Consider the following 15,975-nt stretch of genomic DNA (forward strand, 5'->3'; position numbering starts at 1 on the left):
TTTTGCTAAAACTGTACCGACACTGGACCTGAGTTTTTTTGGTTAACACATGGAGAGGTATATACATACATTCTACATTAGCTGAATGTATGCTTATTCTGTCCAGTAAGTATAAAAAAATCCTGTTGAAAATGGCATCAGACTGCTTAATACTGCAGCTTGATATAGTGCCTTTTTGTGCCACTGAGCCTGGACTCTGGAATATAATTGCCAGGCAGTATTGATTTAATTGCCCAGGTTTATTTGTGGACTCCTAATTATTGACTGGAGGTAAATTTAATGGAGCAGCCTTTATGAACCCTGGGAAACCGCTGCTGTTGCTGTTATACATAATGAACTGCATCATGTGCCTTTAGATCATTTTTCAAGCTAATTTTATTCCACTGTGACAGTATGATAACATTTAAAAAGTCAAAGACTTTTTATTTTTATTACCGACATAGGTGGTTTTGCTGATGTCTTTGAATTTTGTGAGAGAAAAAATAGGTACTTCATTGGTTGCACTTGAGTGTCGCTTTATAATTACACCCAAGAGAAATTTCTATAAAATAGAATACATCTTTTTTTTTAGCCTACTTTTCTTCTCTCTCAATCCGAGCAATTATATTTGTCCTGAATTTTAGAAAAGGTTTTCTTTGCCCACCAGTTTTTTTTAGAGTCTGAGTTACACTCACAGGATTGTGTGGGCAAAAGTGTAATTATGTTCATTCATATGTTTTGTTTAGTTTATGGCTTATACCTCCTATGAGCTTACATCATCTTCACATTGTGGATAACTGAAGATATTTTCTAAAAAGTACTAACTAGTCCAATATTGATGTTTTGTTACTCAACTATTTTGACAAAATTATTGGAAAACCTCTCTTTTATGTCCTGTATGTGTGTTAGGTGCTGTATGTGATCGAATCCTGAGATTATGAGGGCGAATCTGGCCCTGTAATTTTGTCTTTTGTTTGATTGGGCCAGAGAATTGCTTTCTGTTAAAAAAATATTTTTTTCTGCTTTTGTTTGATAGAATGTCATATTGATAAAATATTCACCACAAAATAAAAAGCTGTTCTTCCATGTGGTAGTGTGGAACTAATAATAATATGATACCTACTGCTGTTGTTAGCTACAAGTGCATGAGAACTAAAAGGTCTAAAATTTTAACTTATATATATTTGATACAGAACCCAAATATATGTCATTCTTTCAAGTAGTTGTGATGCTATTGGTAACTTTTGATATTTGACATTTCTCTGCACCTTACATTTGTCCCCAGAGATTTCTAGTAATCAGAACCACACTGAAAAAATCTTACTAAGTCTACTTTTATCTTTCTATGGCATAGCTGCCTTTAATTTCTTTGAACATTTTTATTTGTATAAATCTCTCTTTTCACAATGATATATTTTTTAAAACTTACAATTTATGGCAGAGACAAACAAGCAAATTGATAATTAAAGTAGGATGGGAGAAACCACCAAAATTAGTTTGTCTGTAGTTTAGGGAGTGGGAGAAAAGATAGAAATGGGCAAAGTAAGCTGGGACCAAATTATAAAAGCTTTTGAGCAGAGTAGGAATGTAATCAGAGTTGTGCTTTAGAAAGATGCTTAAGAGCAACATTGTAGGATGGCTGGAGAGAGGAGACTGGGAGCAAAAAGGTGTTCTAGGTAAGGGGCAGTGAGAGTCTGGATACGGCCTGGCCATAGTAATAGAAAGGCAGGAGACAGATGTGATCTACATTATAATGAGTGGCTAGATAGCAGTAATGAGATTAGATGAAGGGGTCTGGGTGGGAACCAAAAGATGGGTGAGTTTAATGTACTACACGAGGAGAGAAAGATAATAATATCTTTAGAGGTTTAGGGAACAAAAGAGGTAAAGCAGTCTTAGTTAAACAAAAGAAGTAAAGCCAGGCATAAAATGTTACATATTGTATGATTCCATTCATACAAAATGTAAAAATAGGCACATGTATAGACAGTATGTTTGTGGTTGCCGAGGCTGGGGGGATATAGAGATTGGCTGCTTACGGATAGAATTTCTGTGAGGATGATGAAAATGCTCTGGAATTACTAGTGATGGCTACACAATTTTACGAATGTATTAAAAATCAATGATTTATACACTTTAAAATGGTGGGTTTTGCTATGTGAATTATGTCTCCACTTAAAACAGTTAACTCCTTGATAATGGAAAATATTACACAAAGAAAAAAAGAATACATTTAAAAGTAAATTTAATAAATTGCTTATTTCACAAGTGTTGTGCCCCCCACCATTAGCAGAGATTTCTTTAAATGCATTTGAACTTGAATTCTGTCTAGTGGCTGTAAATATGAGTAAATGATATAAATGATTTTATTTCAAACTCAGTAGTTTCTTTTCAGTTGGCACATAAGGAGATGTCCCACCTTTATACTCTAATTGGTCTTACCTGTTCACATATCCAAACAAGGAGTCAGTTTTTTAAACTTTGCCCACTACAAGACAGTGTTTATCTGTTCTGCCCATTCTGATCCCCCAAATTAAAATTATAATAAAGGTTATTTTTAGGTCTTTATGATACCTAAAACAGTCCCTTGTTCTTGTGACTTTATAAAGGCAATGAAAATAATTAGTGGAAATTAAGCTGAGCCTGTGCTCTGGAATCATTAAAAAATATGTGCCAGGTATTATTTCAGGTTTGGAGAATATGGCAGTGAATAAAAGAGATAAAAATTCACTACTCCTATAGAATTTACACTTCTGGGGATGGAGGACAATAAATAGTTAAAATGTATAAACTGTGAAATTTAATAGGTAGTTAACTTGAGTAGAATTATGGGTAGATATATTAAAATATGTATATATGTATAAAACAAATAATACATAGTTATAACCAGAGTGTGGGTCTTTACTAAGATTTCTATAAATACCCTTAGACATGAATGGCTAGAAAATGTGTCCTTGATGTTATGGTGTGTAGCTTTATTCTTTGTTATTTGCTAATTCTTTTTTAGGTTTCATTTTGTCCATTTTAGTCCACTTTGTATAGATCATTTTATTCTATTGGAACTATATCAAAAATTGTGTCTTTTTGCCTTCAGTTTTGGAGAATTTAAAGTACAGACGTTGATCAGTGGCTTTTCTTTACCTTTAAATATCCCTGTTCCTGTTAGTTGCTTCAGATCTTGCAAATGCTGAAATTTAAAATGGCTAACTTTCCCCAGTGTCCTCTCTGCAAAATATGCTTACCTTCTACAGAATGCCTTGCGGTGTGGCAGTGGGAAGGGTTTTATAAATCTCCCTGGCTTTTGTAAATAGAATATACTACTAGCCTGAAGGTTAACTGAAAGTTTCTCCTTGCAGCTCTGAAGCCATTTACTCTGTAGTTGTTTCCTGTGTTGCACTTATAACAAACGCATTCACAAACAGACATACTCACACACTCACTCTGTCTCATCTATATAAGCCTACACACTCAGTAACCCACACAGAATTAATTCCTCACATTTAGATGAAGTAGCAAGAGTTTAAAATCCTCTACTCACAACCTTGCTTTTTTTTTTTTAATTTAACAAGGTAAGCTTACTTTCGTATCACTAGAATGTGATTAAAGTTAAAAGGACCCTTTTAATAAAATAATTAAATTTATTTGAATCTACAATATCAGTTTTTTCATGTAACTCCTTTTTCTTTTTTTCTCATTTTCTTTGTGTAGTTTTATCTCCCCTAATATATATTCTTATGCTATAGGAAAACAAAGAAGTTTATAACCAGTATTCTAAAATTAAGTCTCAACCAAATATAAAAAGATTTCTGCCTGGAAGTTCTTTATTAACAGCTAATTCAATTGCTGTATATATTTGAAGTTAGTAATACTATTTATTTGACAAACTTTTATCGAGTGCTGATAGTATGTAAAAGTGCTAGTCAGCATGGGAAACAAATGGGACAATTCATGTCTTTAAAAGGCTTAAACTCTAAAGTAGGAAATTAATAAGTGTTAGGATGCAGAGAAAATTGTACACTTGTGTGTTGCTAATGATGATGTAAAAGGGTGCTGTTATTGTGGAAAATGCTATGGCAGTTCCTCCACACATTAAGCATAGAGTTACCGTATTATCCAGTAATTCTGCCTTGGGGTATATCTCCAAAAGAATTGAAAGCAGGAACTCAAACAGATATTTGTACGTCAATGCTCATAACAGCATTGTTCAAAATAGCCAAATGATGGAAATGATCCAAATGCCCACCGATAAATGAATGGATAAATAAAATGTGGTTTATGTGTACAATTTATTATTCAGCCTTAAAAAGGCATGAAGTACTGAAACATGCTACAATAGGGATGAACCTTGAAGACATTTTGCTAAGTGAAATAAGTCAGACACAAAAGGACAAATACTCTGATTCCACTTGTTTGAGATTAGTCAAGTTCATAGAGACAGAAAGTAGAATGGTGGCTGTCAAGGGCTGGTGGAACAAGGGGAATGGAGAGTTATTGTTTAATATATGCGGAATTTCAGTTTGGAAAGATGAAAAAGTCCTAGAGATAGAGGTGGTGATGGTTACACAACAACAACATGAATGTAATTAATGCCACTGAGTAAGTGACTTAAAAATGATTCAAATGATAAAATGTTTGTCATTTCTATAAGATAAAACAGTTAAAAAAATCTAAAGTAGGATTTATAGTCAGTATATGTGGGGACACAGGTAATATTCATTTTCATTATGATTTCCAAAACATTAGGAAACTCTTATTAATATAACAGCCAAATTGGTATAGTCAAATATAGTATGGGGCGGTTTTGTCTCCTAGATAGACAAGTTCCTTGAGAGCACAGTGAGTTATCTTTTACCTCCTATACCATGCTAAGGAAAAACAAAAAGTCAGTAAATTGTGCCCTAAAAATATGAATTACCCAGAGAAGCATTAAAATCACTCATATTCTTGCACCTTGAAAAGCCCATCCAATGTCACCTATTCTGTTTTTTGTAACTTTCGAGAGATATTAGCAAGAACATTTTTCATCTAGATTTAGAACTAGATTTTTCCTTGACTGCAGAAAATAGAACAAGATACATGAAGCACAATGTGTAATAAAATCAAAACCCCATACTTAAAATGTTTGCATTGTAAAATATCTAAGCCAACCATTCTTCCAGAGCATGACCTCTGCCTTGTGGAATAATAGGAAACTCAGTAACTGCTGAAGAAATCCATTTTCAGCATCACATGCCTGAGATTCATTCAGTTTCTCCTTATATTGACCAGAACTCTCTCTGCACAGTAAACTTACAATGGCTTATAGTCGGAAGACCTGGGGTTGCGTTCTGTCTCAGGCTAGTATGTGAAGAAGTTAGCTCAAGGCAAGTAACTAAAGCCTCTTTAACTCAATATCTTCAACTATAAGATAGAAAAAATACCACCTGACAGACTTGGAATGATAAAATAATGAATGCCAAAATGCATTATCCCTTGTAAAAGTGTTTTGTCACACTTGAAAAGGATAGTAACAGTTCGAGGCCTAGGGAAAATATATGGAAAATAAACTTAGAATGCTAGTGATTTCTTATGTTTAATTATTTTTAATTTATTTTAAAAGCATATCTTTTTGCTAGATTTGCTACTAGTCTCCCCAGAAGATGTCTAGCCCATTGCCTACTGTAGAGTAAATACAGTCATGCACTGCATGAGGACATTTGGGCCAATGACAGACCACACTATACAATGGTGTCCCCATAAGATGATAATGAAGCTGAAAAATTCTTTTTTTATTAACTTTTATTTTAGGTTCAGGACTACATATGCAGGTTATTATATAGGTAAACTCATGTCATGGGGGTTTGTTGTATAGATTATTTCATCAACCAGGTACTAAGCCTAGTACCCAATAGTTATTTTTTCTGATCCTGTCCCTCCTCCCACCTTCTACCCTCAAATAGGTCCCAGGGTCTGTTGTTCCCCTTCTTTGTGTCCATATGTTCTCATCATTTAGCTCCCACTTATAAAGGAGAACAGGCAGTATTTGGTTTTCTGTTCCTGCATTAGTTTGCTAAGGATATAATGGAGCTGAAAAATTCTTATTACCAAGTGACACTGTAATCATCCTAAGGTGGTAGCACAACACATTACTCTTGTCTGTAGTGATGCTGGTGTAAACAAACCTGCTGTGCTGCCACCCATAGAAAAATATAGCATATACAATTATGTACTGCACATAATACTCAATAATGATAATAAAAGTCTGTAACTAGTTTGTGTATTTACTACGCCATTTTTTTTTTGGGGGGGGGTCACAGAGTCTTGCTCTGTCTCCAGGGTTGGAGTGCAATGACGCAATCTTGGCTCACCAAAACCTCCACCTGCCAGACTCAAGCAATTCTGCCTCAGCCTCCTGAGTAGCTGGGACTACAGGCGCATGCCACTATGCCTGGCTAATTTTTTTTACATTTTGCAGAGATGGGGTTTTGCCATGTTGCCCAGGCGGGTCTCCAACTCCTGAGCTCAGGTGATCTGCCTGCCTCAGCCTCCCAAAGTGCTGGGATTACAGATGTGAGCCACTGTGCCCAGCCTACTATGCCATGCATTTTGTACTCTTCTATTTATTTAAAAAAAAAAAACAAAAAAAACCCTTAACTGTAAAACAGCCTAAGGCAGGTCCTTCAGGAGATATTCCAGGAGAAGGCATTGTTAACATAGGAGGTGACAGCTCCGTGTGTGTTATTGTCTCTGAAGACCTTCCAGTGGGACAAGATGTAGAGGTGGAAGACAGGGATAGTGATGACCCTGACCCTATGTAGGCCCAGGGTAATGTGTGTGTTTGTGTCTTATTCTTTAATTAAAACTTTAAAAATAAAAATATAAAAATAGGTAACTATTTATATACTTACAGAATAAGGATATAAAAATGTTTTTGTACAACTGTATGGTATATTTGTGTTTTAAGCTAAGTGTTCTTACAAGAGTCAAAAATTGAAGCTTACAAAGTAAAGTTACAGTAAGCTAAGGTTAATTTATTATTGAAGAAAGAAAAAGGTTTTTAATACATTTAGTGAAGCCCATGTATACAGGGTTTATAAAATCTACAGTAGTGTACAGTAATGTCCTAGGCCTTCACATTTACTCACAACTCACTCACTGACTCGCCCAGAGCAACTTCCAGTCCCACAGGCTCCATTCATGGTAAGCGTCCTATTCAGGGGTACCATTTTATAAAATCTTCTATACCATATTTTTACTATGCCTTTCCTACGTTTAGATATACTAATAATTATGATTGTATTACATTTGCCTACAGTATTTAGTGCAGTAACATGCAGTCACAGGTTTCTAGCCTAGGAGCAATAGGCCATAGCATATTGTCTAGGTGTGTAACAGGCTATACCATCTAGGTTTGGACAATGACAAAATTGCCTAACAATGTATTTCTCAAAATGCATCGCTATTGCTCAGTGATGCATAACTGTATTTGTTGAGTGCTTTCATTGAGAAGGTATAATTCAGTATTCACATTCATCCAGATTCTGGAGCGACATATTTAAATCAACATTGAGTGACACAGTGATGAACAAGAGACTGAATAATTCAGTTCTCTTTTCGATCCTTCCCTATCCCTTTACTTTTCCTATCTGTACTATTAAGTGTTCTCTTAGTCATTTCAGGCTGTTATCACAGAATACTATAGACTGGGAAACATTTATTTTTCACATTTCTGGGGTCTGGGAAGTCCAAGATCAGGCATTAGCCGTAGGAGCATTCTTTCTGTTTTGTAGATCGTGGTCTTCTCATTGTATTCTCACATAGCAGAGAGAGCAAGAGAGAGAGTAAGCTCTCCTATCTCTTTTTATAAGGGCACTAATCCCATTCAGGATGCTTCCATCCTCATGACCTAATTACCTCCTAAAGCCCTTACCTCTTAATACCATCACGTTGGGGTTTAGGATTTCAACATAAAAATTTTGGGGGAACACAAGCATTTAGTTAATAACAAGGGTCTACCTGCTAAATACTTTTTATATCAGTTACACTTTCTTTTCCTGAACTCGGAGTTCGTATCCATATGATAAACATTGGTATTCACACCTAGTCCTATTGAGACCCCAAATTATTTCTTTAATGTCTACATAAAAACAGACTCCTTGTTATAGTGGACTGTAGACTCTTAAAGCATTATCTCTAGCGTGAATATCTCACCTAGTCATGAAGGAGCATATAAGGAATGGACATATCCCCTTAAAGTATATATACTACACAGTTTCTGGTGTTTGAGAAGAAAGTCAGTCATATTAGGATAGTCCGAATACCAGTATTAACATGTATTTGTCATTATGTGTGCTGGTTTTGTGAGAAGACAACTAGGACTTCAAAAAGGTCTTGCAGGGGGTTGGAGAAGGTAGGGTAAAGTAGTAATGTGTTAGGCTTTGTGTAAGACCAATGTCCACACAATTCATAGGGGTCCAAACTGATGTCCAAGGGAGCTTTTTGTGCTGGTATCATTGCCCAAAGCATTATCTTAAAGGTAAGGGCACAGCAGTAGTCTCTGATCTGTGAGAATATTGGTTATCAGTTAGGGAAAAGTGACTTGATAGGAGTGGAAAATGAGGGAGGGGAAGAAACCTCCCAGCTGCTGAGGAACCAGTGACAAGGGGTTATCTCTATCTAGACAAGTTTTGGGGACGAGAATTACAGTGTCACACAGGCACCAGACAAGAGGCCTAATCATAGCCTAGAGGTGCTTCTGGGTTTGAAGGAACGTCTATAGCTAACTTAAATTTCTCTTCTATCTTACATAACTTACCATAGCCCTAAAGAACTTGCTGGCAGTTCATTTTACTAAATCCTGAAGTATCTTACCAAGCGTCTCCCTAACCCCAAGGACTTTATAAATAGAGTAGATCACCCATTTGCTTTAAGTGTTACGGAAGCACTCCTTGAGGCTTTTTTCTTCATTCTGTCTTACAACTTCTAGAGTAAGCTTCAAAATTAAAGAGAAAAAAGCTATAGCCTTCAACAGAGTTTGAAAGAAGCAGGCATAGTCTTCTCTGTGTCCATTTTTAGCAGAACTCCAAGAGGTCTTTATATCTATTAGGATATGCAGCAGAAATAGAAACAACCATTTAGGAGACATGACTCAAAATTCAGTGCCAAATTTAAATTATAAATACATTGTTCTCTCTGATGGCCTTCTTGATTATTTTAACAAGTTCAGTCTTTAACTACAGGATAATAGAGTGAATGCTAACCAGTCAGATATGTGTGTGTGCTTGTATATATGTAAATAAATGCATATACCAGATGTTGCACCTTTAATTTTATAATAAACCTACAGTATCCTTTCTTACTAAGGTCTCATTAAGTCAGATTTTAAGAGCAGATATAATTCATAAAATTTTATATTCTTCACTTTCAATATGACTCTAGATAAAAGTCAAATTTTATCTTACAAGAAATATCTTTTTGGTCATAGTTTTCAAACAGAAAACAAGAATAAAAATGGCCAAATTATTAATTGTATACTTTATAATTAAAAGTTATCCTTATTTCCATTTTTCTTTCAATACAAAAGAATTTCAATTTCATATTAAGAGCATATTCCCATTAATGCTGATATAATAAGTTATTTTTATGTTTAGCAATCATGGACTTTAAGCTTTGCTATTTTTCTTAGTTCTCAAGCATCTGCAGTCATCATTTATATCATTTATATGTCACCTCTAAAGGAAGCCACAATTTGTAAGTGTGAGTAATAAATTTAAGATTGTGGTAGTTGCATACCAGTTCCTAAAGGTAAACTTCTGTAGGTGTTTATATGTCAGAGAAGCTAAAAATCTGGGTGAAATCAGGGGCGATCCCTCCTATAATGGAAATCACTCTTTGCAGCAGGAACAGCCAGAATGACTAGGAAGATCTGCCTTAAGACTACCTATATACTAAGGCAAACTTTGTCAGATATCCCAGTTAAATTTCTATGCCAAGAAATTTCACTCGGTATGAAATCTTCACCTGTCCATTTTTCTCTTTATGCTGAAGAGTTCAAGCATGTGTAACTCTGCACTGATACGCCCAGGAGTATCATTTCTTCTTTTTTATCCAAGAGAGAAAAAGAAATCATGCAGGTTTTCTGGACTTTGTAATCCCTGGCAAATACCATCTGAGATGAAACCCACAGCAGCATAATGTTGGTTTGTTGTTTCAGATGTATTTGATAGGGTGCAAGAAGATCTTTGCTGTGGTCAGTCAGATTGCCACTTCTATCCAACTCTAAAATCCTATTAGTAAAAAGGCAGCCATGCCTGTCTGTCCCTCAGAGATTTCTAAGGGAGACATAGCCCATTCTAGAATGCATATAAAGATAATATAATTAATTGTAAACTCCTTGTATGAAACAAATATGCATTTAATCTGGACTTCAAAGTAGAAGAAGGTTTGGGTCTCTTGTTCTTAGTGTTTTTAAAACATTTTGCACTTAAAAAATATGGCAAACAAATAAACAGACCATGTGAATTTTTAAAGTGCTTTCCAAGGCATGTTGTATTTTAAGTACAGTTTCAGTCCTAACTCTAAGCAGCCTAGAGCTACATGCTGAGAATTGATGTTCACGTGGTACTGTAAGATTTTGAAGAGCTTTCTTGAATCACTGAAGATTAAATTATGTTCCATCTGACTTTCCAGTTCACTATAATTTATGATGTTTGAGAATTAGCATGATATAAGTAATAACTCTCAATTAACCAAAATAGCCAGTTAACTTGAAAATTCCACTATTAGCCATTTTTATAAACAAAATCTTTTGGTAATTCATTCTAGACTAAGCAGAATTGTTTTGTGTACAATCTGTGAAAAATGTTTGCTAAATAAATGAATAGTATAAACTTGGTGAGAGAGGTTATTTTTAAAACCAAAGTTGTTAGTGCATTCATTATTTGATTACATATTGAATCTGTTCCATAAAGCAAGAACTATTTGTAAAGCAGGCAGGGACAGCTACTTAAATTTTTTAAATTGACAGTTACTTTAAATTGTTGTATTTATTTGAAAACAGTAAGTATATTTTATGAAATGTTTTGTAGTTCTGACTTTTTCTTAGTCTTCCTCTAAATTTGTTTCAATTATTAACTATTTTATCAGATTTTCTGTTATAAAATTAACTTAATTATGACTGAGCCTTATGTATTTAAAAAATAATTTTTGAAAGACCTCTGTGAAAGCCAAATTTACAGTTAACAATAAACCATAAAGTATAAACAGCAAATAGAGTGAACACTGGGTTTAGAGGAAAATATTTTCAATTGGATCATAGAAAGGAAAAATAGAAAAATTGAATTCAAATAAAAATTTTAAATCTCACACTGGTAAGATATATGAAATTTTGTCTAAAATTATGTAATGACAAATAATATGATTCTTCTGAACTATTATAGACAGATAGGTTCCCGCAAGGGCGGTAGTTGTACACATACTATGCATTTTGATTTAAGGTTTGACTTCTTTTTGAAATCCAAAATGTGTTAGCCTCTATAAAAAGCTTAAAGGAAGCTTATAATCCAATAAAACAGGATTGGCATACAGTTGTGTTTAACTTTGAGGCTTTTAGTTTTATTGGAAGCCAGAGCAAGCGAATAAAGGGAGTTGGTAATAAATTCGTAAATGGACTTCCTATTCCACATTGGAGGCTTTCTGGAAGAGTTGTTTGAGCTTGACTTTTTAAAGGTAATGTCCATGTTTAAAATTGTTCAGCTCTCAAGATAGTAAGAGTAGATTAAGATTTAAACTTGAAAACAAAATTTGCAAACAATATGATTAATGCCAACACATTGTGGACTGGTGAAAGGTCTATGACATTATTACATAGGAAATGATATAACCAGCATGTTCCCCAAACTGTGTTTCATGGACCAGTATTTCAGCCTGATAAAGAGACCATAAGAAAAGGATGGACAAATGAATTTAGAAATAGGATATTATATTGCCCTCTTGGAGAAACACAGTGCCTGTTAGCCTCTTAACCACTCTGAACAGGTCCTGAACTAAAGAAACTGTTTAGAAGTTTGGTTTGTTTCCCAAATTTATTTGATTAGAGAACAATTTTAGAAAATGAAACACTTACTTCTGCCTTGTTTCTACCAGTAAGGGATGGGAAATTACCACCATCTTGTATCTTCCTTTTAGATAGGAATGCATGTAGTACTGAGTGACATCATTTAAATGAAAGTTGCCCAGTAACAACAAATGACAAGTAGTCTTGTCATTTTTTTGTGCATTTCTTTCACACCTAATATTAATGCTCTCAAGGTTTAAATTTTTATTTGTAAAACTGGCATCTTTGTCCAATGTAACTCTTTTTTACATCCAAGAAGAGCAATGTGTCAAAATTAAAACGTACTGCTTTTATCATTATCCTCCAGAAGAGAGCTGATCATATTCTTTTTTCTTATTTCTAAGATATTCTTTTCCCACTTCTTTACTTTCCTGAAATTGGGATGCGTATGCAATATGTGTGTGTTTGATGTAGATTTTTCCCCCTAGAAAAGCTGTTGTAAAGTCAATGTGTATGTCTTCTATTAATCTGTATCTTAAAACTGAAGAATTGTGCTCTTTTGGTATCTTATACTTTCTTTAGTGGTAAGTTTCAAGTAAGACAAATATGTGAAGCTCCTGTGTTTCTGGGGAACAGACACAGACTCAGGCTACCTTAAGGAGTAGGCAGATTACTATAAACATAAGAAGGGACTAGACTAGAATGTTCTTTGGGCCTGAGGCAGTTTTCTGGATGAGCTGTGGTCTCTATTTCTCCTTAATGGCTGATGTGGTCTATTTGTTTGTGCCTGTCTGCTCTTTAGTTCTACTATCACAGCCAGTCTTTTCTCTTTTCACCAGTCCAAATTTAGCAAAGAGCCATTCTGACTGGTTTAATTATAGACACCTTAGGGGAGCATAGCTGAGGACCCAGACAAAGGCCGTCAGGCCATCCTGGGTCAGATGCCGACAGTGATGCTGTCAGTCGTCCATCCTAGCACAAAAATGGGCCTGATGCTACTGCCCTGCAGGGAAGGAGGCTGGGCATGCTAAGCATTCCCATTAATATATTCAGGGAAACAGAAGTAGTCTATCCCTGGTTGATCTAAAGGACAAGTCCAAGAAATGACTTAACAAGCTTCTTAATTATGACAGACCTCTTATGTGAGGCTAGGTAGCTGAGAATAAGGACAAGAGAAATTTCTAGGATTCAGAAGTAACTGGGGCTGCATTTCAGATTGTCTTTTACTTACCACCAATAACTATAACTGTATTAGGTGAGTTGGAGTTCTACAGGCAACTCAGTGAAGCAGAGGGAACTATAAAACTTGACCAGAAAAGTAATATAAATTATGAAATTTAAAAATGTAGTCTACATTTCATAAACTCAGCAGTTTGCAACATGTGTATTACACTTTGATATGCCAAACAACTTTTCTATAACAACTTAATCAATGGGTATACTTTTGCCATTTTTTCCTCTGAAGTTTTTACTCTACAATTCATAAGATGTTCGGCTCTAACACAGATATGTGAATTGATGGTTCTCTCTCATTCTTTTATGAGTGATGAACATACAGTACTACTTCTATGGGCCTGTGTGCCCTAGAGATGACTGTAACCTGCTATTGATCAGCTGATTGAAGATAAATGGCTTAGCTGCTTGTATTGCAGATTACATCATTAACATGGTCAGTAAACCATGAATTGTTCAATAAGGCGTTTATCTTTTTTCATTTTACTTCTGCTCTTTTATCATTTTTATTAGAAAAGACAAAATTACCCACACTAACCAGCAAGATCAGTAGAAAAGAGATCCAGTAGGGTACCATTATGGCTGCAAAGTTGCAGACCTCTAACTTCTAATGGTTTAATGATATTTAGTATGTTTTTGAACTGAAGAAAATATAGAGTTTTAATAATTGTTTTGTGTTTCTTTTACAGCTTCCTTTTGCCTCATATTTACTAGAAGCAGTACTGGAAAAAATAAATGAAAAAAAGAAACTAGTTGAAGGATATTTCACAATTATGAAAGATATTAGATGATATTAAAATGGAGAGCTTTATTGCAAATGTGAAAACTTTTTATGTGGTGTGATTGGAATATATGCATTGCAATCCTGATACAGTATCTGCTCCAACTATCAATAGTCAGGTTCAATACAAAAATAAGAAGTCTCTGAAAATAATTAATTGCTGAACAAGTGAAACTAATTAAGTGCATAGCCATTTAAAAGGAAATAGTGTAGCATTTGATTGTTGAATACAAATATTGCCACAAATCAATGCAAACTTAAAAATGATTTTCCTTCTAGTGCATTAAAAGAAACTGAACAGGCTTGGCACACAAATTGGTCTGAGCATAAGAAGAAAAAGTATCAACTAAGGATTTAATGTTTTAAGTTTCATAAAAAAACTAGATTTTTTACATAAAACTGCTATAGATGGCCATAAGGTCCAGGGAGCAACAGATTTGTATTACGAGCAAATATAAAATGAAGCATCATAACTTGAGCATTTATTGGAATAAATTGTGTGGTCCAATTGAATCTATTCTCATTGATGTGCTGGTTTATGTAGGAGATACTGTGTATTTGTGCAACTATTTGGCAAAAATAAAAACATTTTCTTCTCTTAAATTCACAATAGTATATGTTGTGTAGTCATATAAATTCACAGGGGACCACAAACCCAGTGTATAAAATTAGGCTCTAATTAACAGAACTACTACTGTGGTCAACTAATTAAAGTTACATTCTTAACTATGATGTCATTCTTGCTTAGATTCCTGAACATTCCCACCTCATTTCACCTCTTCACCGTGTTCCTGCCATACCCTTTTCGGTTCCTCTAATTCACCAGACTGGTGCCTGCCTCTCACATTTGCCCTTGGTCTTTTCTCTTTCTAGAATACTCTGCACTTAACTTTCCTCATGGCTGGCTCCTTCTCATCATTCAGGTCCAGCTTCCCCGGTCCCTCAGAGACACATTCTCTGACCAGCTTACTATTTTATTTCCTCATAGCACAAAATTATCTATCTGTTCATGTATTTGTTTTCTTGTTCATTTTCTTTTTTCCCCTATTTAGTATGTGGGTCCCATGAGATTAAAGCAAGGGTTGGCAGATTATAGCCTGCAGGGCGAATCTGGCCTGCTACCTGTTTTGTATGGCCCACAAGCTAAGAATGATTTTTGCCTTATTAAATGGTTTTAAAAAAATCAAAAGGAGAATAATATTTTGTAGCATGTGAAAATTATATAAAATTCAAATTTTGGTGTCCTTCAATAAAGTTTTATTGGAACACAGTGGTACTCATTCATTTCTGTATTACTTATGGCTGCTTTCACACTACATGAGTGTAGCTGAGTAGTTACGGAAGAGACTGTGCTTCTCTCATAACTTTGCACTACTGCTTGGAATACTACAAATCACAATGACACAGTTACAACTTGACAGAATTTTAGGTGACACAAATACTGCCTTACTGTAATTTAAAACAAACAAACAAACAAAAAAACCAGCACATACTTTTCATGTCAAAACAAGAAAAGAAAAAAGAAATGACCATCAAATGTCACACACTTAAGGCACAATGAAGTGCGGATTTTGTTATTGAATTAGATGGCGAAGCATTGTGTTTATTATGTGATGACACTATATGCCCGAAGGATGCAATTAAAACATTACCATACGAAACATTCATCACAATATTCCCAACTCACAGGAAAGCACGAGTAATAAAAAATTACAAAACTTAAAATGTAATACTTTATTACAGCAAAATTTTGTTACAAAGATAAAAATGAGACTGCATAGTATGACCTTGATACCAAGACTAAACAAAGACGGTGTACAAAAAAAGGAAAATGTGGTAGAATGAGAAATGGCCCCTAAAGATGTTCACTCCTTAATGCCTGAAACCTGTAAATGTGTTACCTTATATGTCAAAAGGAAATTTGCAAATATGATTAAGTCAAGGATCT

The 15,975-nt window shown here is 34.7% G+C and overlaps 1 protein-coding gene across 3 annotated transcripts in view; it reads left to right on the forward strand.

Annotated features, from left to right (window-relative positions):
* Window positions 1-15,297, forward strand: part of CNTLN (centlein) — a 421,157-nt gene extending 405,860 nt beyond the window's left edge. For all 3 annotated transcript variants that reach the window (XM_033237412.1, XM_033237414.1, XM_033237413.1), the window contains one exon: window positions 13,936-15,297. In XM_033237412.1, the coding sequence (XP_033093303.1) occupies window positions 13,936-14,037 (102 nt within the window). In that variant the 3' untranslated portion in view covers window positions 14,038-15,297. The remainder of the gene's footprint in view (window positions 1-13,935) is intronic.
* Window positions 15,298-15,975: the final 678 nt, after the last annotated feature.

The sequence above is a fragment of the Trachypithecus francoisi genome, unplaced genomic scaffold (genome assembly GCF_009764315.1).
Source record: "Trachypithecus francoisi isolate TF-2019V2 unplaced genomic scaffold, Tfra_2.0 Lachesis_group16, whole genome shotgun sequence".
Lineage (NCBI taxonomy): Eukaryota > Metazoa > Chordata > Mammalia > Primates > Cercopithecidae > Trachypithecus > Trachypithecus francoisi.